At 48.4% G+C, this 24,913-nt stretch overlaps 11 protein-coding genes across 11 annotated transcripts; 5 read left to right on the top strand and 6 right to left on the bottom strand.

The window, feature by feature from the left end:
- Positions 1–416: 416 nt before the first annotated feature.
- On the bottom strand, positions 417–2,169 carry P175DRAFT_0486485 (uncharacterized protein). The gene is made up of 2 exons (XM_040895630.1): positions 2,005–2,169; positions 417–1,916 (listed from the first exon to the last, which is right to left on the bottom strand). Exons 1-2 carry the CDS (start codon positions 2,106–2,108, stop codon positions 623–625), a joined length of 1,398 nt encoding a protein of 465 aa, XP_040749192.1. The 5' UTR covers positions 2,109–2,169; the 3' UTR covers positions 417–622.
- A 137-nt stretch (positions 2,170–2,306) lies between these two features.
- On the bottom strand, positions 2,307–3,642 carry P175DRAFT_0378423 (uncharacterized protein). Its single transcript, XM_040892963.1, has 5 exons — positions 3,095–3,642; positions 2,979–3,041; positions 2,752–2,907; positions 2,411–2,586; positions 2,307–2,349 (listed from the first exon to the last, which is right to left on the bottom strand). The coding sequence occupies exons 1-4, from the start codon at positions 3,320–3,322 to the stop codon at positions 2,539–2,541; spliced, it is 495 nt and encodes a 164-aa protein (XP_040749191.1). The 5' UTR covers positions 3,323–3,642; the 3' UTR covers positions 2,307–2,349; positions 2,411–2,538.
- An 824-nt stretch (positions 3,643–4,466) lies between these two features.
- P175DRAFT_0486484 (xylulokinase) lies at positions 4,467–6,619 on the bottom strand. Its single transcript, XM_040895629.1, has 2 exons — positions 5,887–6,619; positions 4,467–5,789 (listed from the first exon to the last, which is right to left on the bottom strand). Exons 1-2 carry the CDS (start codon positions 6,385–6,387, stop codon positions 4,560–4,562), a joined length of 1,731 nt encoding a protein of 576 aa, XP_040749190.1. The 5' UTR covers positions 6,388–6,619; the 3' UTR covers positions 4,467–4,559.
- A 388-nt stretch (positions 6,620–7,007) lies between these two features.
- Positions 7,008–7,773, top strand: P175DRAFT_0560490 (uncharacterized protein; the record flags this gene model as incomplete). Its single annotated transcript, XM_040900986.1, has 3 exons — positions 7,008–7,240; positions 7,316–7,445; positions 7,504–7,773. The coding sequence occupies exons 2-3, from the start codon at positions 7,332–7,334 to the stop codon at positions 7,771–7,773; spliced, it is 384 nt and encodes a 127-aa protein (XP_040749189.1). The 5' UTR covers positions 7,008–7,240; positions 7,316–7,331.
- Positions 7,774–7,869: 96 nt separating this feature from the next.
- P175DRAFT_0378321 (uncharacterized protein) lies at positions 7,870–8,931 on the bottom strand. Its single transcript, XM_040892962.1, has one exon. It carries the CDS (start codon positions 8,592–8,594, stop codon positions 8,034–8,036), a length of 561 nt encoding a protein of 186 aa, XP_040749188.1. The 5' UTR covers positions 8,595–8,931; the 3' UTR covers positions 7,870–8,033.
- A 213-nt stretch (positions 8,932–9,144) lies between these two features.
- Positions 9,145–10,420, bottom strand: P175DRAFT_0495973 (cation diffusion facilitator family transporter; the record flags this gene model as incomplete). Its single annotated transcript, XM_040896102.1, has 2 exons — positions 9,145–9,788; positions 9,865–10,420. 2 exons carry the CDS (start codon positions 10,418–10,420, stop codon positions 9,145–9,147), a joined length of 1,200 nt encoding a protein of 399 aa, XP_040749187.1.
- A 1,683-nt stretch (positions 10,421–12,103) lies between these two features.
- Positions 12,104–13,473, top strand: P175DRAFT_0512011 (transaldolase family protein; the record flags this gene model as incomplete). The annotated part of the gene is made up of 7 exons (XM_040898631.1): positions 12,104–12,179; positions 12,235–12,278; positions 12,330–12,458; positions 12,520–12,628; positions 12,707–12,938; positions 12,994–13,321; positions 13,390–13,473. The coding sequence occupies 7 exons, from the start codon at positions 12,104–12,106 to the stop codon at positions 13,471–13,473; spliced, it is 1,002 nt and encodes a 333-aa protein (XP_040749186.1).
- A 905-nt stretch (positions 13,474–14,378) lies between these two features.
- Positions 14,379–15,178, top strand: P175DRAFT_0518951 (succinate dehydrogenase cytochrome b560 subunit; the record flags this gene model as incomplete). The annotated part of the gene is made up of 3 exons (XM_040899078.1): positions 14,379–14,427; positions 14,484–14,574; positions 14,743–15,178. The coding sequence occupies exons 1-3, from the start codon at positions 14,388–14,390 to the stop codon at positions 15,176–15,178; spliced, it is 567 nt and encodes a 188-aa protein (XP_040749185.1). The 5' UTR covers positions 14,379–14,387.
- A 3,634-nt stretch (positions 15,179–18,812) lies between these two features.
- On the top strand, positions 18,813–20,067 carry P175DRAFT_0504544 (mitochondrial 54S ribosomal protein mL57). The gene is made up of 3 exons (XM_040897900.1): positions 18,813–19,266; positions 19,378–19,601; positions 19,673–20,067. The coding sequence occupies exons 1-3, from the start codon at positions 18,846–18,848 to the stop codon at positions 19,826–19,828; spliced, it is 801 nt and encodes a 266-aa protein (XP_040749184.1). The 5' UTR covers positions 18,813–18,845; the 3' UTR covers positions 19,829–20,067.
- A 625-nt stretch (positions 20,068–20,692) lies between these two features.
- P175DRAFT_0465949 (AP-1 complex subunit mu) lies at positions 20,693–22,703 on the top strand. Its single transcript, XM_040894890.1, has 6 exons — positions 20,693–20,793; positions 20,884–21,012; positions 21,239–21,468; positions 21,531–22,020; positions 22,113–22,484; positions 22,580–22,703. Exons 1-6 carry the CDS (start codon positions 20,755–20,757, stop codon positions 22,658–22,660), a joined length of 1,341 nt encoding a protein of 446 aa, XP_040749183.1. The 5' UTR covers positions 20,693–20,754; the 3' UTR covers positions 22,661–22,703.
- A 203-nt stretch (positions 22,704–22,906) lies between these two features.
- P175DRAFT_0504543 (Rag GTPase GTR1) lies at positions 22,907–24,547 on the bottom strand. Its single transcript, XM_040897899.1, has 2 exons — positions 24,181–24,547; positions 22,907–24,116 (listed from the first exon to the last, which is right to left on the bottom strand). Exons 1-2 carry the CDS (start codon positions 24,372–24,374, stop codon positions 23,297–23,299), a joined length of 1,014 nt encoding a protein of 337 aa, XP_040749182.1. The 5' UTR covers positions 24,375–24,547; the 3' UTR covers positions 22,907–23,296.
- Between the last annotated feature and the right edge of the window lie 366 nt (positions 24,548–24,913).

Raw genomic sequence — 24,913 nt, 5'->3', positions numbered from 1 at the left:
CGACCGGCCGGGCTGCCTTGAAGAGTCGAGAGGGACTCGGGACAGCAAAAAATCACGAGAGAGAGGATGAAGGAGAAAATCGAGCGTTGATGGATGCTAGTGGCGGACAGTCATATCATTTGAAAGCAAGGAGATTCATTCAATCATGACTTAGTCTCTGCTGCCAGCACAAGAATAAAGAAACAGGAGGAAATGCGAATTAATTAATCCAGACCGTAAGTTGGTGAGTGAGGGAGCGTTGGGCGGTGATTTCGGCAGCTGCTCGAACTAAAAAAAAAAAAAGCGTAGTCAGACAAAGCCTCCGCAGAAAAGGCAGAAAAGGGGGGGAAGAGAGCTTACTGAGGGAAAAAAGCAGTTGTATATTTTTAAAAGAAAGGGAGAGATAAAATAGAGGAATACTAAATATCATGGAAGATGTTAATTTTCTTGATTTGATTAGAATTCCTACCTGGGTTTTTTTTTCTCTTCTCTTGTGCGCAGGTTTTGGCTGACCCAAACAGGGAATCTGGCAGCCCCCGGTTTCAGGCACCAACTATACTCTTTATACTGAACATTCATACTGAACATTTATATATATATACAGTCGACTCGAGAGATATATATGTATATCAAAGGGCCAATGTTAAACCTTCCATTTCCGCGGAGAGCCTATCACTGCCTCCATTCTCACCCACAAACACGCCAACGTTGCGGCGGCCAACAGCACGCCAGTTACAATTCCCGCCCGCTCATAGATATACGACGACGTCAGGGCGCCAGAGTTGGGGATCAGCATCCCCGTCAACGGGGTCCCAATGAGAGCGCCCATACCACGGATCAAATACAGAGCACCGTTGACGCTAGTGAAGTGCTGCACGCCAAAGAGCTCGATCAGGGATGCCGGGAAAAGCGAGATATAAGCGCTCGCAAAGGCGCCATAGAGAATGGTGAACACGATAAACAGCCCGTCCGCACTGGATTTGGATACATCCACCGTATGGAACATCGATGGAATCCAGAAGGCAAAGACAGCGACGGCGCTTAGTAGCGTTGTCCCGACTAGGGCATTGATACGTCCGTACCGATCCGCAGTGTACCCGATCACAATGCGAGAGACAAAGTTCGAGGCGTTGCTCAGGGTGATGAAGTTTGCGGCCGTCGTAGGATTATACCCGAGCGTGCTCGCGTAGGCTGCATAGAAAAACAGCGGGGTCGAGTATCCCGCGGACTGCAGGAAACAGCCCAGTGCCTGGGCCACGAACCGCTTTGAGCAAGCCACACGATAGTTAACCATAGGTGCCTTTATCCACCCGCTTCTACGGCGGAGACCCTGGGTCTGCAGTCGAACTTGTTCGGCAAACTTGGGCTCCCAGCGGAGATAGCACCCGGCGGCGGACACACACGTCAGGGATATACACCCGGAGATTCTCAGGGCGTTTCGAAACCCCAGATGCGTAATCATTGCACGCAAGGCAGGCGGCCAGATCATCCCCCCCACGGCGGACCCGGAAATAATCACGCCCATCGCGAGGCCGCGACGCTGATCGAACCAGGTCGGAGCAACGGACATGGTCGGCACATAGGCCAGGCAGGTCCCAATTCCAAGAAGAACGCCCTGGGTGAGAGCGAAATGCCATAGCTGTTTACCAAAGCTGGACAGGATGTATGCAATCCCGAAGACCCAGCCTCCGGCGATGATGACGGCCTGGGGCGAATAGAGCTTGGACCAGAGCATAGCGAAGGGACCGCCCATGGACATCAACGCGATAGCTAAAATTCCGACTAGGTTGATTAACGCAGTAGACTTCCCCGAGAACGGGTTGCCTTCCTGCGCGGCCATCTCTTCGTAGAGCGACTGGTACACACCATAGGCAAAGATGAAGGCATTGGTTGTGAACATTACCATGAAGCCCGCAATGACGATAATGATAGAGTGCCTGCATGTTTAGTTGAGTTAGTAGGCTTGACTCAAAAAAAAAAAAAAAAAAAAAGATGAAAAAAAGATAAAATGAAACATAGTCTCACCAAGTGGGAGTTGGGTTTTGCTCCTCTGCATCCTGGGGTGAAGCTTCGGGTTCAGCGGCAACATTGTTGTTCGCCAGTTCAACTGCAGCATTGGATGCCATCATGAACAAATATCAATCCCTCGTTATTTCTTGGGGATTTTCTATTCCTCACAGAGGGTAGAGAGATAAAAGTAAAGAGATGAGAACCGACGTATCTTATTTCATATATATTTTATATATATATCTCGGCATGTACTCCGAGTGCGCCGGAAGTTCCCTTACCCACAGCCAGAGCGCCGCGGATTATGAACATAGAGTGAGGGACAACTAGGGATCATTTCATAATTTAGGACCAGTAAAGTACCTGGAGTTATATATGCAGTTAGTTAACTAGAAACCCTGTGAACCCTGCAAGAAAAGCTTACCCTGACTCCGTCCCTTGGATTTGCAATATTAGGTAGGTACTACTAGTAGGGTAGTTTTATAATATACTATATTTTTCCCTCTCTATCCTTCTTTAAGATGCAGTCTGAATCATTTCTTGTACAGTAAACTAGATATAAAGTTGTGTAGCGAACTTGTAATTACTGATGGAAAGTACCTAGAAAGTCAGGACATGTCAGTGGTTAGTTAGTACATGTAACTTTGTCGTGCGTAAGTGGACATAGAGCAAGGAAAGGTGTGGATAGTGGGTCGATCTTGAACCACAACACAGAGATTGAGATCACGAACTCTGAAGAGGTAAACTGAACATGAATGGGACAACCTTCTTGTTGTGTCCATACCAATGCGTTTCAGTTACGAGCGACGAGTTGGAGCGAAAATGCGTTCCTAAGCCAACCAGTCCCTTGCTCGAACAGAACGCTGTGAGACCGTACAGCCCGGATCCATCTCGGTGTAATGGAATATACGCCATAACCCTCTGGGAATCTTGAGTTGCGAAATCTGAATGTCGAGGCCACTCATAGAATGAGCGGGCAGCAATGGACTCACCCACGGAAAGTTCTGTCCAAAGTCCAATTTATTGTGAGAGCTGACGCGGGAAATTTTCAAGCCCTAGCGCTTACCATCAGCTCTGAGCATGCTATATGTTACCAAAGGGCTCATACATCCCACTGCAGGTCCACCAAGAGTGCGCGTGCAGGCTGAGAATAAATAACACCCCTTAAGTCAAAAACACTCCTCCACTCGGTATCTTTCTCTTCACTAGCAGAGTTGAATGCAGCTTCCAGAGGGAAATCAATCCCTCGAAGTCCATAGGGTCCTAGGGTAAAGGTGAAGGCGGCCATAGACAAGGGAATAGAAATATCGACAGATCGGTTTGCTTTCATGTCCATAGATTGTGGCCCCTTGGCGAATACCGCAAATATATGTCCCGCCTAGAACAGATCTGAGATAGGTTACGATATCTCCATGCAAACATAAAGTCGCTCTACCCGCGGTAGAGATTGTTGATCGAGTAGTCTCTGCAGCCCAGAGCAAAAAGCAAGCACCGGATGGGACTGGGTGGGATAAAATCCCAGATGATAGCAACTAATTCCAGCGGAAGATTTCTAACCCGTTCGAGTAGTTCACGAAATGGGTCTTGTTCGTCAGGTTCCTGATCGAATGCTGAGAATAAATTCTGAATTGCTTGGGATAATGCATGTTGGATCTTGTAGAGATTTTGTGGAAGATTAGTTCTCAAGAATGGCGTCGTAGCAAGACCGAGGTTGTTTACTATGGATAGAGGTAGCATTCTTAGATTTGCGTCGCGGACCTTGCACCTATATCAATCGTACAATCTTCTTGAGAATTTATCGGCTGGGTCAAAATTGGCTCCTGATGCTTTGACTCCACAGCTACGCAGCATCAGCATCGGTAAGGAATCACTGTTTGAGGACGAGGACACATACCGAGGAGGAAGTAAGTATTCAAATCAAACTTTTCACCACATAGTGAACAATGTGGTGTGATCTTGTATAGTGACGAGGCTGTTCCTGCGAGATTCCCATTGTGTTGTTTCCCCTTTACGGTAAATCCATAACCGTAGATGAACGCCAACAAGCGTTGCCAGCATACACGAATTCAGTTGCCCTTGACCGATCGGAGTCGAAGTATTCGTTCCAATAACCGACAGCTTGTGTTTCAACGCTTGGGGTATTGGAAATTCTCGCCTGGAAAGGCTCGTTTGCCCTCGATAAAGCACAAAAAATGTCGGATTCCCCGTCTTTTGTCATATACTTGGCCGCAAGGTCAGGCTTCATGGCACCTGGGAGTTGACATGAACATTCGCATTTCCTATGTTAGTGTTGTGTTTAGTGCAACTTCGTTGCTAGATTAGATGAATCAGACCTTCATATTCAGGCGGTTGTTTAGTGTTGAGACGCAACGCGTCCACCCGTGTCTCACGAGCCGGTGGCGGCGTCTCACTAATAGGTGTGGGATTCTAGATGCATTTGATTAACTACAAGTGGTTCTTAGAGTCCTGATAGTTGGGTAACTAATTCTACTTGATACATCAATTGATTATGGGCATCAGAGATATATAACTAACTATAGGTTTGAATCATCGTGTGTGGTCAAATTACAAGTTCAAGCATTTCGCTCCGCCTCCTGCTTCAACACTTGCAATTCCATCTTTTCGAATCCCTCCACGGCCCTGCCGTACTGTTCGAAAATCCCCTTTTGATAGCCGTCCGCAATCTTTTCAATAAAGTCTTCCTCGCGCCATCGTTGACCGATGAGGTCTTCGAACGTCTGTCCCTCACTCCGCTCAATCGCCCAGACAGCCTTGTACGCGGCCCCCAGGGCACACGCATTATCGCCAATCTCCAGCTTATACACGCCATCGCTGCCGCCGAGAATCTCGCCTGCGATTTTCGCGATGGCCTTGTTTTTGGATCCGCCGCCCACGAGGTAGACTCGGCGGGGTTGTGCAGGGATGCCCTGGGCCGGGCTCTGGGTGAGGCCGCGGGATCGGAGACGAAGTGAGAGGAGCTGGCTCTCGACAATCGCGCGCGCTTCGTCTAGCGGCTTATCCCAGCCGTCGTTGGTCTCATGCAGGCTGCCATCCGCGGGGTTATAGTTGAAGCGCCACTGTCCCGAGCGCAGGTTCGGGACGATCTCGGGGCGAGGGAAGAATAGGCCCATCTTCATGGGGTCCGACGACTCCGTGCGCTGGCCCATGGGCGCAGTCTGAAGCGCGACCTTGTCGAAGTTTGTCCAGGGCTGCGGGAGGTCGTTGTCGCCGAATTTCTCGTTGATCGCATCACGGACCAGTTCGCGGGCCAGGCCGCCGTTCTTGTAGCAGAGCATGAACATGTATAGACCGGGGGTGGTGGGGTGGTTGAAGAAGTGAGTAGCCGGATCTGGCTTGTAGCTCGGCGTGGACATCAGGAACGTAGTCGAGGTACCCAGGGAGACCATGGCGTCGGACGGCCGCAGCGGCAAGGCCAAGATCGTCGCTGGGTTGTCGCCTGTTGCAGGGATGACCGTACAATCGGGGCTAAATCCATACCGCTGGACGTAGTATGGGTCAACCTTGCCCAGGTGGAAGCCACCATCCTCAGGCACCTCGCCCAGCTTATGTTTCAGGTCCTCGACTCCAGAAGAGCCCGCGCACAGCTTCAACAGCTCTTCATCATACGCACCCTTCTTGATATTCCACAGGTTCATCCCGCACACGTCCGAAATATCAAAGGGAGCAATATGGCCCAGGAACAACGAGGCCAGAAACGAGGACACGAGCGAGATCCTCGTGGTCTTTCTATAGATATCAGGATATTTTCTCTGGAACCGCAGAATCTGAGGACCTGTGAATCTCTACAGTAGCCAGACAGCACCTGTTAGCTCCAACCCCAACCCTAAAAACATATATATATATATATATATACAAAAAAAAAAAAAAAAGAAAACTCACATGATGCGCCTTGCTCCCCGTCGCAAGCGCCAACTCCTCCGTGCCACCCAAAAACGCATCAAACTCATCACACTCCCTCTGTGTACTCGCATCCTGCCAATTGGGACTATACGGGTGCGAGAATGCCCCGTCTAACTGCTCCTCCAGCGTCCTCCCCGCATCCAATCCGCCGAGCAACCTCTCGGCATCCTTCCCCCAGTAAACACTTCCATGCTGCTGCCCGGCACCACTGATGCCCCTGACGCGGCCAAAATCCAGCCCCTGCCTGCGGAGATCGGCCAGCACGGCATCCAGGGCCTGCAGCCACATCGCGACAGGAGCGAAAACCTCATGTTCGGCTTCGTGGGTGAGGACGCCCTTTTTGATTCCAAAGCCGTGCGAGTCGGCGTCGAAGTCGAATTTGGAGACGTAGACGACTTTCAGCTCGGAATTGACGACGATACCTTTGAGTTGTTGGGTGGAGAGGTCGAATCCGATGTATAGGGGGGGTTGGGAGAGCATTTTCTTTTCTTTTCTTTTCTTTTCTTTTCTTTTCTTTTCGTATTGTTTATCAGAGAGCAGTGAGGAAGAAATGACGTCGACGGAGCTCCAGTGTAGATTATCGGTAGATAAGGAATTGGAGTGTACCTTGGGTAGGGGGAATTAATTCAATAAAGGTCGAGAGGAGAGAGGAAAGAGGATTCTTTATCAAGGACCAGAGAAAATTCCGGGAGGAGAAAAGTAGAATGGAGGACTGACTCTCCAGCAGAATGGGAGGAGAGAGAGAGAGAGAGTTTTATAGCATCAGAGTAGACTACCCCATTACCCATTACCCATGACAATGAAATTCTGCTGATTGATTCTTCATTTTTGCCTTATAATCTAATATAATCCATCTCAAGTCTATACTATACAATCAAAATCATGATAATAACACCCACCGGAAAATTACCCGGTTAATATCAAAGACAGTCTAGATTCATCGACTGGGGGAAATGAAATCAACCGAGCTTCCTCCCCACGGACATTCTGCTAATTAGTACGGGGTTATTGAATTCCAACATATATTCTCTAAGACTAGAATTCGTCTATTCGTGGTCGTATACATTTGTCAATCCAATCTCGACGCCATCACATCCCCAGACCAACAGGTGAAGACGGTCGAAGAATTAATCCGAACTCTCGGAATGACACCTTGTCCCGCTCTCTTCGAAAAGAAAAAAAAAAAAAAAACGCCCTCTTGGGCATCAAAGATCTCGACATCTTTCCTACTCATTTGAAGTAAACTGCTGGTTAAGCATAAATTCTTCCATTCTGAATTAACCCCCCCCCCTTATTCCCTTCGCGTATCAGCCAGGCGAGTTCCTTTTCTCGGGTCTGTGCAGGAATCCAATACATAACCTACCCAGTAGAAGTTCTAACTTCAGAGCTTCTTGTTAAAAAAAAAAAGAGAAAGCCTTTCTTTTATGTCTAATCTATCCACTCCTCACGTCGAGGCTGGCTTTTACCAGCGGGCACAAATGAGCGCGTCTCGGAGTGACGAGGATAAGAGAAGGCTGCGGGATAATGCGATGATGCTAGTAACTATTATTGGCCCTGGTCCGGGAATACACAAGTTCATTTACTAACTAAGTCAAGTTATCAGGGTATGAAAAGGTTCAGATCGCTCCCGACGAAACTACCGGCGAAGACGACTTCAAGTATGCAGATGCTCCGGCGGTGTGTGCGGTGGTGGTGGACAAGGGGAGTGGTGTTGGATATGCGCAAATAACCGGCGGCGGCAAGAAACCAGACATCGTTTATACTGGTCGCGGCGAAACGGGATATAAGCTGGCACATATTTCTACTGGTCAGACATGTATGCTGTACGGGCGGCCTACGGTGCTGTATGTCTATCCTCAGCCGTGAGCCGGTGGTGGTGGTGCCTTCATCCTTTCCTTCGTCCTTTCCATGGCAAATCTGATCAGGGCCTGACACATCTCTCGAGATAGTTCGATCACCGGCATCTTGCCATAGTCGTCAGGTACGTTGATGGTTAACGACCGGTGTTTCCCCTCATAATTCCCAAGGAAATTGATCAGGTCTTCTTCCTTCAAGGGGGCACGGTATGACAGGACTCCTTTGGGGCCATCTTAGATTTAATTTAGAATATGAAATCCCAAACGGAGCTACATACCTTGATTATTCCCTGGTAGGATGTTCGCATAGTGTACCAATACCGCTGACAATCCTCCCGGGTGCTCCACCCCTTGCCACCATTCCATCATATCGCGAAGAAAATCGGTCGATTTCAACGTGCCAAGCCGCGATTGGTATGTTGATAATGCACAGAGAATGAAGCCCTCTGGACAATGAGTCCATAATTCACTCAGGACAGTGTGTGCACGCAGCTTGGGTGCATTCTTGCCTATTGAATGCCGGTTTGATCTCACCAAGGTCGAACTTTTCTGGACTTTTTCCAATTGTAGGTTAGTGAAAGGGATAAAATTATCAGAAAAACTCCTCCTTGTGGTATCGCATAGCGCTATTAATTCGGACGACGTTAGATTAGGGGAGGACATCCTGATCAATGAGCGAGGGTTAGATCGAAACAAGGCAAGGCAAGGCAAGGCAAGGAAAGGTGAGGTGAGGTGAGGTGAGGTGAGGGCAGGAGAGGAGCGGTTGGACTTATAATCAAGGCCAGGATGGAAGAAAGATATTCCAAGCCGGAACAGCCGAAACCAAAACATACGGAGTTATCAGTACACTGCTTCCTCCAAAGTTAGGTGCATGCATGCTTCTATAAGATCAGATAGTAATATAATCTATTTTTCCAAATCTCAATCTCAATCCAATGATCCCTTGGTTCCCTTCTGACCCCCAATTGTCCCTTCCACCAAACGATAAGAAAGTTGGTGTCCGTCCCCCCTTTCTCTGTTTTCATAGTTTTCGACTGGACACTTTTGTTTCTTTCAGCGTCAAGATTTGTTTCCCAAGTCGGGATTGGCTTCATCCCACTGTCTGGATACTAGTTCCGTTGTATTGAGAGCTTCCTTCCAATCAATCCCTGCCAAGCCGGGGTATCATGGTCTTCCAAAGGAAAAATGTGGGGTTAAATGTGACCCAAAGCAAAAAAAAATGATATATAAAACATACCATTCCTGGGGTGAAACAAGTAGTAAAAGGAAAGGAAAAAAAAAAAATCTAGCCAACGCTTATATAAACAGAAGAAAAGTAGAAAAAACCAAGTGACGGAAATTTCCAACCAACAATTGCCCCCTTTTTTCTTGAATGATGCATCTAACGCCGTTTACGAGCAGTATTCTCATGCTCATGCTCCTGCTCAAGAGAGTGTGTGTTGTTCTCTGCAATATCACCATTCTGTTCTGGCTCGGGTTTCGCTTGGCTGATAACTTCCGGCGCAATGAATTCTTCCGAAAAGTTCAACTCCTCGTGCTCAAGGGGAATGAAACGAACTTTGACTCGCTTGACCCCGCGAACGCCCATCCCAATGGCTGCTCGAACTTTCTCTTCGATCTCCCGGGACCGTTGGATCGACCACACCCCCGGCACAGCTAGCTCAACATCCATCAGGTAGTTCTGACCCGATTTCATTCCCTGCACGTCCCGAACCTTGACAGCGCCGCCGTCGTTAACGTTTCCAAGTGCCTTTGCGGCGGCCTTTTGTACGGCGGACTTGATGTCGTCGTCGACCGTGGTATCGGCTAATTCTAAAAGCGACGTTCGAGTATTTCCCAACCCGGCCTTGATCACCATCAGCGAGATGAGCAGTCCGCCCACAGGATCCAGCCAGGAGGCGTCCTGAAATAGGTAACTTCCGCCAATTGTAAACAGGGCGACGATACTGGTAAGGGAGTCGATACGGTGGTGGATGGCGTTGGAAGCTAGGACGGACGACTTGCGCTCATTCGCCACTTTCATTGCTGTAAGTTGTAGGCGTATAGATTAGCTTGGATTCTTCGAACCAACGGGGCTGAAAAAAAGGAGAGGAATACATACTGGCATGGTAAAGCCACTCCTTGATAACAATAGAGCCCGCCGCAAGCCAAGCAGCGTGAATGCTAGGACCAAGAACATCAACTCCATGGCTGTGGGAGTGGCCGTGTCCCAACTCTAGGTGAGAAATCGCCTCAGCCGCCTCGGGGAAGAACTGGTTCAGGAGAACCTGCCCCGAATTTAAGCCCATAAATACTCCACCGCAAAGTAAAAGCCCGCTCACTCCCAGTGCCCCAATGCTCTCAATTTTCCCGTAGCCGTTTGGAAACCGCTCACTGGGCGGCTTGAGCGACCACGCGACAGTGCCAAGAGTCAGAAAATCCGAGATCAAATCCGTCAGAGCATGGTAAGCGTCTGCAATCAAGGCCTGCGAATGGAAAACATAGCCACCGATAAACTTTCCAATCGCCATGGCGAGATTCGCGATCAAGCCAATGCGTGTGATCCGCACGCCGGCGTCGTGGGTGTTCGGGGAGGTGAGGTAGACATTTCCATGGTGGTGATGGTGATGGTGATGATGGCCACCGTGGCCACCGTGGTCTCTGGTCTGCATTGCCATGAACGGGAGGGTGGTGCTAACGGCAGACGATGTTGTTGATGTGGTCAATACAGGTAGTAATAGCGGGCTAGTTCGGGCCCGGGCATTGGCGGAGCAGGAGGTGAGCGGGGGATAAGTAGTTGGTGATGGGGAAGATCTTGAACGAAAGAACGCGTTGGCGGTTGTTCGCAAGACACGAGACTGGGCTGAAGAACGCGCAAGCGGGGGACGAATCAGCCAGGATCGTCCTCGAACGATGGAACTACGGAGGCCTGAAGCTGATGTTGCTGGTGTTGGATGGACCCTGCACCACAGGGGCTGCGTCAGCGGCATCCCCCCGAACGAAATAACCTCCAACAAGCTTCGCTAAGTCCTAGTTCGAAAAAGGATAAATAATGAAGAGTCAGGGGTAAAATATCTCAGGGTGGCATCAATAATAATCAAATTAAAATTCCGGAACCGTTAGTTTTGCGCCTAAGGACAGAGTGTTCTTCTTAGCCGTTGAGAGATGGCTGAACTGGCCCATTATCTGCTCTAGAGAGGGGGGGGGGAGTATTGGAGCCTGGACAAGGAGCGGAGAATGGAAATATGTAAGTGAATTGAAAACAAATCACAGTGACTGGTTGTTTTTTCCTTTGGGGGACCTGAGGTTCTGTCTGAAAGCCAATGATTCTTCTTGACGTTATTTTATAATAGTACGTAGGTGGAAAGAGAGAGGGAGAGGGAGAGTCTTCAAGTACTGAACCGGCAGAGAGAAGCCGAGATGCGCTGATTGACACCAACATAATAATCATGATAATAACCAGCGACTTCCATTTTCTCCCGATGACTCACTCCACAATATCCTTTCTGTCTTTCTTTCTTTTTGACAGTCATTCTCTCAGTATCTAGGCACCAATTTCCCCCAGCTCATTTTGCTCCCTATACATATCCGAAATGATCACTGCTGCGCCTAGATTGGCCGGAAATAGAACAGGACTACGTACTCCGTATATTATGGGCCCATTTATAGGTAAATTGAAATCAGTAAACGCGGTTGGTTAACTATCAATCAGTAGTTAAGGGAATGAATACGACGGATATCGTACTCGGGATTCTGGAGTACTCTGCATTGCTGCAACTGAGCATCGAGTCCGCCTATCTTCCTCGTTTCACTTCTTCTCTGACCAGTTCTCTTAATGTTGCTCTCAACCGTCGGGCTCTAATTAAAATGTATTAGCTGTTTCTCACAAGTTCCCCATTCTACTACGAGTGCAGTGTAGAACTCTTGAAACCAGCAGGCCGAACTTAGACGGATTTTAGTCCGAGATAAGATTATTAGTCTCTCTAGGCTTGAATTTAAAGGGAAAGCAAGGCTGGATCTGGGGAAATGAAAAATCCATTGTAAAGTGTCTAATTTAATCCTTAAAAAGCTGTCTAGACTCGTAGACCGTAACTAACTTTGACCTCATCTACTCTTCTCCGCGATAACAACCAGATGACTTGGATGGAGGAAAAAGCGGTTAAATGGTGAACACCATATCATGTCAGCAAGAGCGCGAGGGAAAGTCTTTTGCCTGAATAACTATTGCTTCGTACATCTACCAAGCTACTAGTTACTACCTAACCTTTCTCCCCCTCCTTCCTCCACCGTCACCTCCACCGTCACCTCCAGCATCACCTCCAGCATCACCTCCAGCCCTCATTTAATCATTATCTATCATAATGGCTGCATCTCAAACTGGCCTTGATGCTCTCCGTGCTAGGACTGTCGTGGATTGCGATACAATGGATGAGCAAGGTGCTTCCCCCACCAACAACTCTCATACAAAGGAAACTGAGAATTCGACCCCCAGTTGCCAAAACTCTTGGTCCCTTCCAGGACTGTACCTCTAATCAGGTATGTGAATCTCTTTTCGGTGGTTAAGGATGAGCGTATCTAATGAATAAGGCCATCGCATACGGAGAGCTATCCAAACCTGAGAATGCAGCTTTAGTCGAGTCCTCTGTCGTAGCAGCAAAGGCATTGTCTCATCGTTTCTCGGGCAGCAGTGTCCCTGGACTAGCCACAGAAATTGCGGTGTGTTTATTTCCTAATTTCGAACCTTTAAGCTCCGAATCTAGAGTAACAAAGGCCACAGATGGTTAAATTAGCACTCAAGATTGCACCCCACATTCGAGGATATGTCCACATCCAGACCGACCCTTATCAATCTTACTCAACTGAGAAGACAGTTGCCAATGCATTGAGTAAGTGACCCCTAGTCATGCCCTAAATATCGCTGCCACATACAGACTTTCCTGGCTAACTGCTTTTCTTCCATCCAGGAATTGTTCAGCTATTCCAGCATCTGGATCCCAATTTCGACACCACTCGCATCTGTATCAAGATCCCAAGCACTTGGGAAGGCTTGATGGCCTGTCGAACCCTTGAAGCCGCAGGAGTACGCACCCTAGCAACAACACTGTTTACCTTCATACAAGCTGCCATTGCAGCAGAAGTCGGGTGCACCTACGTCGCGCCTTACGTTAACCAACTGCGAGTCCATTTTGAGCCAGGGTAAAGGTGCTTTTATTCCCTTGTCTCTCCCCAACCCACGTTAACAAGAGAGTAGGTTCGAGGATCCAAACAAGCTCTTGCCACTCTGTGTTTCCATCCAGAGATACTACGAGTCCATCGGCGCAAAGACGCAGGTTCTCCCGGCTAGTTTGACGTCTACAAAGGAAATCTTTGCGCTTGCAGGTGTCCAGCATATCACCATTGCTCCTGGTCTACTACAGCAGCTTTCCCAACCTGACTCTGCTCCCAACGTTGAGTCATTGTTTGACTCCGCATTACAAGCGCCATCTCCTAAGGCGATATCGTATGTAGGCAGGGAGTCGGTGTATCGCATCGGATTTACGCGATCTGAACGTGGATCGAGCGAGGAGAAACTCACGCAGGTACGTCGATCTGATGCTGCTGATTTTTTTTATCCTACGATCTAGGACATACCTCTCACACGTATTAGGCTATTAATATCTTCTGCGATATGCAGGATAAGCTAATCAAGCTTATGCTTGCGACTGCAAACCGACTTAACGGCACGGTGTAGATGCTTATGACATGGCCAATGAGCGACGAGAACCAGGATTACCCATCTCAAGAAGCAAGCATGATATCTTTCTGTTTATAACCCATAGCTTTGAATTTAATACCAAGGTACTCCATAGCATCAATAGTGATTACGCGGCCAAGAGTTGTCCAAAATATACCATAAGAGGGTTTTGTCCCGAATGGGCAACTGGTCACAAACTTAGGTGGTATAGCGGGGGACGAGCTGCTCGGCACCAGCCAGCAGCATTTGTCTGGGCCAGTATTCGTGTTGTCTCGATTGCCAATAGCTGTGACCCAAAGACACCTCGTCCAGATTTATAGCACCAGACCCGGCTCCTGCAAGATAGCACCTGGCAGTTAAAGAGTAGAGATTACTTAGACTACAGACTTTACAGTGAGATGTAACCCTGATATGAAACCCTTTCCTTTCATGGAAAGAAAGAAATGGGCGATTAACGACGGGACGAAATTCTCCTTCTCAGGTGTCTCGTTGACCTCTGCGGTCGCGACAGAATGCCGAAACCAGTGAGACCCCGCCAGGCACGTTAAAATCATCCCAGGTGTACTGGTAGACAACGTGGGCTGAGACCCTTGGAGAAAAAGAGAAAAAGAGAAAGAGAAGAAAGACGAAGATTAAAAAACCGAGCGGAAGAAGTGGGCGTTGGTGGAATGGAAGAAGAATCTTCCGACTGGGTAATAGGAGCGTTGTGATTGGCCCAATTTCGTGGAATATTCGCAGTCCCGTGACTAGAACTGAACCCGAGGTTCTCCGTCCCGTGATTCCGAGCCGTTGCGAGAGGGCCGGGAATTCAATTCAAGGTAACTAACTCTCTTCCTGGACGACGACAGTCAACTAACTCTCTTGTTTGGATTCAGCCTCTCCATTGTTGCTCTGTATCCAGCATATCAACTATGATTTCTCAGAAGGTCGCTCAGCAGTCGCTGCGACGGCGTATGTGCTTCCTATTCCATGACTTTGCTGAATTGAGCCCGTCTAACTCCTTCCAGTCGCCGTCCAGCAGCCCTATGCTATGCGCTGGTCTCTTATGAACGCCGCCTCCCCTGCCGCTGTTGCCATTGGAAGGAACATTCAGACGAGGTGAGTTGTGCCTCGCGGTTTCTTGATCCAGCTGCCGACAAATTTCCCTCGATTGTGTCCCCTCGCACACACACCTCGCTACGTCATGCATTGAATGCTCTCGTGCCACAGGATATTCGAACAATATTTGGGATACCAGAACGCCCGGATGCTAACAGGGACAATCAGATACACTGCCTCCAGTGCCAGCACCTCTGATCCTACCAAGCTTCTTGCCCAGCAGCGCCTGAACCGTCCCGTTTCTCCCCACCTTTCCATCTACCGCCCTCAGATCACCTGGATGGCCAGTGGTGCCCACCGTATTACCGGCCTGGTACTTTCCGGTCCTCTCTACCTCTTCGCCACTGCCTACCTTGCTGCTCCCTTGTTCGGCTGGCACCTTGAGTCTGCCACTCTGGCTGCCGCCTTCGGTGCTCTTCCTGTCGCCGCTAAGGTCGCTGTTAAGGGTCTCGTTGCTTTCCCCTTCACCTACCACTGCATGAACGGTCTGCGACACTTGTCCTGGGATTTTGGCAAGGGCATCAACAACAAGACGGTTATCCAGACTGGCTGGACTGTGGTGGGCTTGAGCACCATTAGCGCTCTTTTGCTTGCTTTTCTGTGATTTTTCTGTGACATACCTATAAGTTTTTGCCCCCTTTTTTTTTAGAAAAAAAATTCATTCATCTTGCAACATATTTTATACTGTTCGATTAAGGACTGAATTTTGAATGAAACTCTTTCATGTCTTGGAAATCGCCTGCTCCTGTTGTCCAACCCTAACAAATCCATGTTAGAGGGAATCTAGAAGAATAGAAACACCCACAGCCTGAAGATGAGATCAAGACAAAAAGGAATCTTGTTGATGAGATACTACAGTAATGGATTCCTAACATTAATGCATGTTATCCTAATGCCTTCCCGGTAGGTACGGCACGCGCAAGATACCTGGTGTCTGAAGTGGACTTTTGAAATAGATTTTGAATTGCAGTTTATTACTGATGAAGACTCAGATTCAGAAATCATAGCGAACCCTCCATCCTACCATCCTCTAATTTTGCAGTCTTTCAGGCCCGTCGATATTCTAAAATTATTCTCAACCCATTCTATGAGGTCCTTCCAATTTTCGGCTGTTTGGCCCCAATAAATCCGTCATCGAGCCGTACCGTTTCTCTTATCACGCTTCGCTCGTTATTATTGCCCTCTAAGCGGCCGTCACATTTGCTTCCGGTCGTCTATACTTTTGATCAGCGTCCGACTCAAGCAACCACAACCTCGACTTTACCTATAGCTGTATCTACCACACTGGTCTCCCAACGTACCTCAAGCGATACGCAATGACTTCAAGCGGGACTCGGTGGGGGATTAGGAGGAAATGGCCTGGGTGAAGGTGGGTCTTGTACGGAGGAATCGGTCGTCGCAATATCCTGGTTGATGCACAGAGTCTGGTTGTGCTCCGTGGCCATGCTAGAACCGAGGTGGTGCATAATACAAGTCATTATCTTGTTCAGTTTCAACACCGGATTCTTATGAGACCTGGAACTGAGGTATGTCCCTATAGCATCGGCGAATTTCAACAACAACAGGACCAGTAAGAGGGGGGTTGGCTTTATTATTCCAAAGCAGCTTGAGGAGTGAGAGGAACTTTCTTCTTTGTTTTATTCACGTTGAATATCTGTGAGATGAATATCCCCCCCCCCCCCCTCTTCTCTCTGTGTCCAGGCTAACTCGGCGTTTAAGAACCTTAGCGCTCAGTGCCTTGCTGCCTCCAAATGATTGCTGCAATTGAACAAGCTGCACACCGCCAGAACTACAGCCTACGGGAAGGGACCGCGTGGAATATGACCCTCTTTCAGTCGATCTTTCCAGATAGCATCAGATCTTGAAGTTGTTTTTGGCTCCTTCTGCAAGGGCCCGACGGGAGGCTAGTTGTTTGGGATGTTAGACGGCGTGCTTGCAGCGGATCGTCTCCCACTATATACACAAGGCAAAATTTTCAACAGTATAGAAATTTTGCCCTGGAAGTCCTGCGCTATTTGCCTTTGGCGCGGACGGACCATTCCCTTGCGACGCACTGGTTACCCAACCCTGCATATTTCTATACAGTACGACCAGAGTATAGAGGACTTTCCGGTTTGCTGCAGGAAAGACTCCCTGAAGAATTTACACGTTTGGTCAGATCACGGCTTTTATCTGGAGGTGGGCCAGCCAACTGGAGCTGTTTAATGTCATTTTATATTCCCCAAAGACAATACTGAAATGGGCACTTCTTCGGCTTGCCTGTCATTCATCACCTGTGTGTTTTGACTGGCCTGAGTTTGCGCTGTGCGTGGTCTTGCAGGTTAAGTTCGATATAAATATTGCTCATATATCAAGGGTGTTCGATGATGGCCATACCTGGAACTAAGTGCACAAGTACTGTGCCTTAGGCCTAAACCCAGCATAGATGTCTAATCACTCCCTCAAAAGCTGACGTATATACTCCAACACGCCACAACTCTAGGGTAACATGCTGTCGCAGCCGAATTCTCTGCGCTGGCTTGCGTTCTAGGCCCATTTCCTACAAGGCAAGTTTGCTTCAACTAGACGCGGCAAAGGAAAAGCAGAATTCTCATTCCTCTTGAATTTGGAAGTGCCGCTGATAAAAAAATAAATAAATACTACAGGTTCGAAAAAGTACACCCGGAGCCTTTCACGCAACACCAGTGTTTCTACGAAACGCTCAGAGCAATGCCAGAAAGTCTAGTTCAAACGATACGAACACGTGGACAGTCCTGTGATAGGTATGTACATGTTATGTGCGGGTCACACAGACGGTAGAACCCTCTAGCCCTGCTTTGGCTCTGGAGAGCCATATCCCGTTCAAAGTCGAATCATCTTTGATGGCTATCAAGCGATTTGTTCCCTGAATTATTAGCGACTGGGGGGCTACCCGCAGCCGAGGAAGATGTGTGAAAGTTATAGATAGTTCGGGAAACAGGGTGCTCTGGAAATCCGTCGGCTCGACTTTCCGTGCATTGCGGTATAGAATCCCTGTTCAGTCAATGCGGAGGCGGTTGGGATCTTGCTTTGCTATGCAGCAGGGTTCCATGACCTAGGCTCCCAGCATAGGAAATTTCATATCTTGGCCAGCAGCAACTGTGGAGAAAACTCCAGGTATTTCTAGGAATGGAGAAATCGACGTGTTCACCCTTATTCTCCTCGGATCTGCTAGTGAATCCTACTCAGCTTCGTTTTCTTTCCCCTGAACAGATTTCAACCGCCTTGTGGCACAGTTCTCTGCGTAACCAGAAAGCGGCAATAGATGCCTAGCCGGCTGTTACTTCAGGTCTTTCAGGAGAACTGCCTTCTAGAACTCTGTGTCTAGACGGCCGTACGGATGTTACCCGGCATCACATGTGTCGGGGCACTGGAAGTGTGCAGAAGGATGTTTACCCCTGGTCCTGTCGCCGCCAATCCAGCTGAGTGGGTAAAACAAGACCTATCTAAGTAAAGAAGAGCAGAAAAGGACAACCCCTCCAGTGCTGAAAGTGAAACAAGGAATATTTTCCCATGGGGAAGCTGGGGGTCCGAAATCATGGGATATGTGATGTGGCTTCTGCTCGCTTGATGTTGCGGTGCGGAGGTCTGGCTAACGCCTGGTGTGACACACATGCGGGCAGAGTTAGTGAACTAAATGACAGGCCTCTTCTTTTCCCCCTGGTTCTTTCAAGTTTCAACCCTCGAGGTTGCGGTGTGGATTGTATGTAGTAGTCTACATGCATATATCAGGAATTATCTCATTTGGCTAGATAGATTGTTTCCCCCAAGTGTATGCTAGCATAGCATGATCTATTCTTCCCGTCCATTCACACTAAAGGATTGATATTTCCCTATCTATTTCTCTTTCTATAAAGTACCAGTGGCTGTGTACAGAGTATGTCCATAGATACACATAGAACGTACGCCCTCATCACCCTCGTCTTTTTTCAACCATAGTATTCTAACTCTGGGCTATATCTGAACCATGAATCACTATTGACCTTGGACCCTATTTAATTAAATTGTATCATGAGTACATATCCAAGCACAAATCCAGGTACTCTGTAGGTACAAGGTACAAGAACCCGCTGGTATTGTTAGCAGGAGCTAAAAGTAGAGGTACATACCCCGACTATACCCAAACAGGACTAGCCCCGAACCTCTTGAATTCTTTCCAAGACCCGTCTTGGATTCACATCGCCCGCGGCCGCTGGTGAAAAAAAAAAAAAAAACAAGATCAGATCCAGTTTCTCCTACACTCCCTAGATCCCATGGCTTCATTACTCCCCATTCGAGTGGTCAGGACCACCACCTCCTCCTGTTCCGCATGCCGCTCTCTCACTTCCGCCGCAACTCCAACAACACGCCTCGCCGGCGCCGCCGCTCCTCTCTTCCGCCGCAACTTGTCGACACCCTCCGAGCAACAGCAGACCCCCCCAGCGGAGTACTCAGATAAGCCACGATGGTCATACACTCCTCCTCGCGCGAAGGCCCCCTTTAGTCTACGCCTGAACTCCAAGAGACGCGAGTTCCCTGTGAACTCCGACCCCAAGGTGCTCGACCAGTTCTATATTCGCATGCTGGGCGAAGACGGCGACAAGGTTCTTTCGGATGAGGTCAAGTGGCTTACAGTTACGCATAAGAGTTTCGACCAGGGGAGGAGAGGATTCAATGATCGATTGGCTTTTCTCGGTGTGTGTTTTTTTTTTTTTTTTTTTTTGAACTATTTTCTCCTGGAATTATGTTTCTTAGTTTTATTTTTTTTTTTTTTGAATGGAACTGACAAATCCCGGCTGCGAATAGGAAAACGCATCGTTCAGCTACAGGCTTCCCTTGCTCTGGCACAGAGCCCTGGAACTGCTGTGGTCGCTGATGTCTTTGGTCGAGAGCCTTTCGCCCACCCTGCGCTGGATGGACTGGGCAATCTCTCCACGAACACGCGGAATTTCCTCACAAGCAAGATGAAGCTTGCCGAGCTTGCTGAGAAATATGAATTACAGACGGTGTTGAGATGGAGCCCTCGAAAGGTGAGAAATCTCGGTTTATTTTCTTCTCTCTTAAGTCTCGGCGGCCGGCCCATGCTAACGAACCTGACCAGCCCGACAACCTCCCAGCCTCCGGTGTCGAGCTCGTCCTCGCGCATACCATGTACGCCGTGATCGGTGCCATTTCTCTGGAGAAAGGCGGACAAGTGGCCAACAAGGTGGCACAAGAGCGGATATTGGCACCCTTGGGATTCAAGGTGACGGCTTAAGGGGCGGTGCTGTGTGAGAGTATGAAAATAGCCGCAGGAGCATTTTCCAGGCGTTAATTTTTTTTTTTTTTGTTTCCCTTTTCGTTGGATATTTTCTCTGTATCTGTTGGCAGGGGAGGGAAGATATTTCTCGTGTGTATTTTTAACTACGGCTTGTGATATATTTGACGGCAAATACCATCTCTTCAGTTCTCTCTCTCTCTCTGGATACTGAAAAGAAGATATTGAATTAAAGAATGTACGGTTCCTCTGACACCGCCCGAGTAACAGTGCAAAATACCCGGCCAGCTCTTATGGAACCCTCATACGATGCATAGTCTTCGCACCTCTGTATCGCAAAGCAGCAATAGAAACCCAACAGCCAAATCGGACAGAATGTCTGATGGTCATTGGAATCACAGAAAATGTAATTATACTAGCTTGCACTGTCTAATGGGAGCGTATGGTACAAAGAAGAAAAGAAGAAAAGGAAAAGGGACGTCGCTGGAAAAAAAAAATTTGAAGTTATATTCGGTGGTGGGGATGGCGCTAAACCTAATATAGCTAGGCCAGAAGAGGTAGTGGATGCTTACTAATCACACGGATTGAACTAACTGTATTAGGTAGCTAACTAGAGTTCGGGGGTTCGATTCTTGCTGTTGTCGATTTTCTCGAGGTCATTTTTATTTTGTCTGCTGGGATTGTAGTTCTGTTCTATTCCGATTATAATAACACTGGTTCTAAGCTAGTTCTATCTTGATGTATATAACTATATATTAGATTCTATCTGACGATATCACTGGTTCACATCCCGCTGGTTGGGCTCATCTTCTCTCCGCCCCCGACTAGTGGTTTCGTTGGCCTCTCCCGTTGCACCTCGTCCAAGAGCTCCAGGCTTCTTTAACACTTGACTATCCTTCCTTGACTGCTTCCCCCCGTCCTACGTGATGGCGTCGGCCATTTTCTTTCTCGATTTGAAGGGCAAGGTACGTCTCTCTCCTCGATTGGGACTGGGGATATCGTCTCAATTCCATCGGAGCCACTGACCTCGTGCTGACTTGACCTCCTCCTCTTAGACCCTTCTGGCCCGAAACTATCGCGGAGACATCCCCATGTCCGCCGTCGAGAAATTCCCTATCCTCCTCAGTGACGCCGAAGAAGAAAGCTCCGCCGTACCTCCGTGTTTCTCCCATGAAGGAATCAATGTATGTTTTTTACCGTTGCCAACTGAGCCATTCATTGTCGCGCCTCTCCCTCCCCCGCTGCTCCCCCGCAACCCGCATCGCATCTGCTCAACTTGTATTCATACGACTAGATGAAATGGGACGGCACAACAAAACACAATCCATATGCTATATATATATATATATATATATATACATATATACATGTTATTCATCTGCTGACCTTGGGATATGTGTCCCCCTTTAGTACCTCTACATCCGTCACAGTAACCTCTATATCCTCGCCTTGACGAAGAAAAACACCAATGCCACGGAAATTCTCCTCTTCCTCCACAAGATCGTGGAGGTCTTTACGGAATACTTCAAGGTGCTGGAGGAGGAAAGTATCCGCGATAACTTCGTCATCATTTACGAACTGCTCGACGAGATGATGGACTTTGGCTACCCTCAAACAACAGAGACCAAGATCTTACAAGAGTATGCCGCCCTCGCCACCTTGATTCATAGAAAACCCCCCGTCCTAATAATTTCCTACTCAGGTATATCACACAAGAATCACACAAACTCGAGGTCCAAGCTCGCCCACCCATTGCAGTCACCAACGCCGTCTCCTGGCGAAGCGAAGGCATCCGCTACCGCAAGAACGAAGTCTTCCTGGACGTGGTCGAGTCTTTGAATCTCCTCGTATCCGCGTCTGGCAACGTGCTACGGTCCGAGATCCTCGGCGCGATCAAGATGAAGTGCTACCTGAGTGGAATGCCGGAGCTGCGTCTAGGTCTAAACGACAAAGTCATGTTCGAGACCACCGGACGCGCCACACGGGGGAAGGCAGTCGAGATGGAGGACGTCAAGTTCCACCAGTGTGTGCGGCTGTCTCGGTTCGAAAACGACCGCACCATCAGCTTTATTCCGCCGGACGGAGAGTTCGAACTGATGAGCTACCGGTTGAACACGCAAGTTAAGCCCCTGATCTGGGTTGAGTGTCTGGTGGAATCCCATTCCGGTTCTCGAATGGAGTACATGTTGAAGGTGATTTGACTCCTCTTCCTTCCATTTTTTTTTTTTCCCCACCCCCCCCGTTTGTCTCTCCACTGACCCCCCATATTTTCGTATGACCCCAGGCCAAAGCACAATTCAAACGCCGCAGCACCGCAAACAACGTCGAAATCCTCGTCCCCGTCCCCGACGACGCAGACTCCCCGCGTTTCCGCACCAACATCGGAACCGTCCACTACGCCCCCGAGAAATCCGCCATCGTGTGGAAAATCAAGCAGTTCGGCGGCGGCAAGGAATTCCTCATGCGCGCCGAACTGGGTCTCCCCTCCGTCAAGGGCGACGACGAGCACGGCGGCGGTATGACCGGAGGCTTTGGCGGCAGTATGGGCGGCACCATGCAAGGAAAAGCAAAGCGGCCAATTAATGTCAAATTTGAGATTCCTTATTTCACTACCAGTGGCATTCAGGTGCGGTACTTGAAGATTACGGAACCCAAGGTACTTTTTCCTCCCTTTCCCTTTCCTCCAAAAAAAAAAAAATGCGTGAATCTATACATATTATATGTGTGTATGTGCTAATTGTATACGGATAGTTACAATACCCCTCCCTCCCATGGGTCCGATACATTACGCAATCAGGCGATATTGCCGTCCGCATGCCAGATGTACAATGATGTAAAGCGTTTCTTTTTTTTTTTTTTTTCTTTTTTTCTTTTTTTTTTTATCTTTTATTTTACTTGATAGTTGCAATAGATATCTTGCTGGGTCGAAATCTTCCTGATTAAATATATATATATATATAGATAGATCTGTAAATATTTATTGGGGATTTAAGTGATACCGTATGTATCATGTTTATAGTCTTGACTCTTCATTAAATCGACGAGACAAGACAAGACAAGACAAGACAACTGAAGTAACTCATGCCAGGCAAGGCAAGGTAGCTAGCTAGCTATTTGGATTTCTATCATACCTATTCTAGCGCCAGTGGTGGTGGTGGTGTAGTAAGAATACAAAATTGCCCATGGGCTGGGATTATCGGAGGCTGGGTATCTCAAAAAGGTACTAAACTAAACCGAACTGGTTTAGTAAAGTCGTAGAGTGTAGAGGGTATAGGATAGGTAAAGTTTAGTGTGGAATAGATGGTGATGGTGGCGGCGCGGGAGGCAGACTAGAGCTTGCTATTTGGACAACCAGAGTAACAACGCCTCATATACCAAATATGGATGAGAAGGGAAATTCTCCTTTTAAAATGGCCCTTGCGAATCGGGGGGTTTTGGGAGGGACAGAGGGGGGGGGGGGAGGAAGTTTTAGCTGTTGGTAGAGTTACTGTGTAGTTCACCGTCTGGCGTCTCTGGTGCTGGGAGAGGGAAACCGTCGCCGTGGTTAGTGCCCGCCGCCTTGTAGAACCCTTCTCGGGCTAGCATGGTGTTGAGCACGGCGCAATTGTAAGCAGCCTCCCCGGGGGGCACGACAACAAAGATGTAAGTGTTATCTGTGAAGCGGCCGAGGAAGACATTAAACTGCAGGGTTTTGGTATGCATCACGACAAACCCGGCCGAGGCTGGGGTGGTGTGTGTGTTGCGGGCAGCGCAGTGCTTGAAGGCCTTCATGATGTTGGATAGTCGTTCATGACGGTCATAAATAGGGTTCATATCGCCAATCTCGGACGAGACGGAGGTCACAGTGAGGAACGTCGAGCGCTCGAAGAGGATGACTTCCTCGGCGTCGATACGCTTGGAGAAGGCCTGCAGGAACCGTTCGATGACGGTGAGGTTCGGAATGAGTTTGTGAACGATCCCAGCCCACGCTTTATAGAGAGATTGGTCCCAGATACTACTCCCAAAGGTGTCGATTATGAAGTGCTCGGTGCGGCTGCGAATCAGGGCGGAGCGTTCGTCGTAGATCCGTTGGCGGTGCTCAGCTTGGATGAGATCAAGCTTGTGTACGAGACAGAAGACGTATGCGTTGGGGCTGTATTCTTTTAGAGCGGCGATGACGGCGGAGTATGTATCGAGATCGCGCTCGACTTCACGGGATTCGATATCAAAGACGTAGATTAACACTGCGACATCTGAGAAGATGTTCCCACGTTGTGATGCAAGATAGGTTTCCATGAAGGCATCTTGCCTTTTAGACAGAGAGAATTAGTTACACCAAACTTGGTGGAAGACGAGGTGGACGACGGGCTCACCCTCCGCAATCCCAGAGATTCAACGTCAAGTTTCCCATGAATTTGACATGGCTATGTTCGACGTCAATTGTAGCCCCCAATCGCCGTACATCCTTAGCAACATAATTGCTGAATATGATCGACCGCATAGATGACTTCCCCGATCCACTCTTCCCCATCAAGAGGACCTTTCTCTTCTTTTTGCGGACATCCATGGCGATCGCTCAAATTGGAAAGATCCCTTATGTTCAACCGATACCCCGCAGTTGCCGCTATGGGAGAGTCCTAGGGTTCAGCATTCGATGACCCATACGGCCATTGGGAGAGTGAGAAATAAACGAACTTCAATGACAACAACAGGGAGACTATGGAGAAAGAAGACACTGTGAAGCTTGAATTGGAATTCCAGGTCGGAAGGTGATCACTGGACCAGCCTCGTCATATCGTCACATCGCCGGACCAACTATGTTCCGATAGAGTCACGTGTTCCCTCTCTATCTCTCTACCTTAGGTATAACTATACTGTATAACTATACTGTATAACTATACTGTATATATAGACGTCAGACCAAGTCTTGGTAGCATCGATCATATAGAGATCAACATGAGTTTTTATGCATTTGTAATATGTAGTTTGCCTTTGCTGTCTTTCTGTCCTTGGTATGAAGCTAACTCTTGACAGTCAATACCCCGTCCTTCCCTCCCCAGTTCCTTTTCCAAAATGTATACAAGAATAGAATCATCCCCCCCGGCT

This window comes from Aspergillus ochraceoroseus (genome assembly GCF_002846915.1).
Source record: "Aspergillus ochraceoroseus IBT 24754 chromosome Unknown P175scaffold_9, whole genome shotgun sequence".
NCBI lineage: Eukaryota > Fungi > Ascomycota > Eurotiomycetes > Eurotiales > Aspergillaceae > Aspergillus > Aspergillus ochraceoroseus.
Note: the sequence above shows the minus strand (reverse complement) of the source record. Positions and strands in the feature narration are given on the sequence as shown.

What these genes read in the sequence shown, in the direction of transcription:
- P175DRAFT_0486485 (XM_040895630.1), bottom strand. Translation starts at nt 2,108, where the DNA reads ATGATGGCATCCAATGCTGCAGTTGAACTGGCGAACAACAATGTTGCC. An exon ending in CAAAACCCAACTCCCACTTG is followed by an intron (nt 1,917 to 2,004) that starts GTGAGACTATGT and finishes CTAAACATGCAG; the next exon opens with GCACTCTATCATTATCGTCA.
- P175DRAFT_0378321 (XM_040892962.1), bottom strand. Translation starts at nt 8,594, where the DNA reads ATGTTTTGGTTTCGGCTGTTCCGGCTTGGAATATCTTTCTTCCATCCT.
- P175DRAFT_0378423 (XM_040892963.1), bottom strand. Translation starts at nt 3,322, where the DNA reads ATGGACATGAAAGCAAACCGATCTGTCGATATTTCTATTCCCTTGTCT. An exon ending in TGGTGGACCTGCAGTGGGAT is followed by an intron (nt 3,042 to 3,094) that starts GTATGAGCCCTT and finishes GGTAAGCGCTAG; the next exon opens with GGCTTGAAAATTTCCCGCGT. An exon ending in GGTATGGACACAACAAGAAG is followed by an intron (nt 2,587 to 2,751) that starts GTTGTCCCATTC and finishes CTGACTTTCTAG; the next exon opens with GTACTTTCCATCAGTAATTA.
- P175DRAFT_0504543 (XM_040897899.1), bottom strand. Translation starts at nt 24,374, where the DNA reads ATGGATGTCCGCAAAAAGAAGAGAAAGGTCCTCTTGATGGGGAAGAGT. An exon ending in AATCTCTGGGATTGCGGAGG is followed by an intron (nt 24,117 to 24,180) that starts GTGAGCCCGTCG and finishes TCTGTCTAAAAG; the next exon opens with GCAAGATGCCTTCATGGAAA.
- P175DRAFT_0465949 (XM_040894890.1), top strand. Translation starts at nt 20,755, where the DNA reads ATGGCGTCGGCCATTTTCTTTCTCGATTTGAAGGGCAAG. An exon ending in GAGACCAAGATCTTACAAGA is followed by an intron (nt 21,469 to 21,530) that starts GTATGCCGCCCT and finishes TTTCCTACTCAG; the next exon opens with GTATATCACACAAGAATCAC. An exon ending in TGAAGATTACGGAACCCAAG is followed by an intron (nt 22,485 to 22,579) that starts GTACTTTTTCCT and finishes GTATACGGATAG; the next exon opens with TTACAATACCCCTCCCTCCC.
- P175DRAFT_0504544 (XM_040897900.1), top strand. Translation starts at nt 18,846, where the DNA reads ATGGCTTCATTACTCCCCATTCGAGTGGTCAGGACCACCACCTCCTCC. An exon ending in TGATCGATTGGCTTTTCTCG is followed by an intron (nt 19,267 to 19,377) that starts GTGTGTGTTTTT and finishes GGCTGCGAATAG; the next exon opens with GAAAACGCATCGTTCAGCTA. An exon ending in TGAGATGGAGCCCTCGAAAG is followed by an intron (nt 19,602 to 19,672) that starts GTGAGAAATCTC and finishes GAACCTGACCAG; the next exon opens with CCCGACAACCTCCCAGCCTC.
- P175DRAFT_0486484 (XM_040895629.1), bottom strand. Translation starts at nt 6,387, where the DNA reads ATGCTCTCCCAACCCCCCCTATACATCGGATTCGACCTCTCCACCCAA. An exon ending in CGGGGAGCAAGGCGCATCAT is followed by an intron (nt 5,790 to 5,886) that starts GTGAGTTTTCTT and finishes TGGCTACTGTAG; the next exon opens with AGATTCACAGGTCCTCAGAT.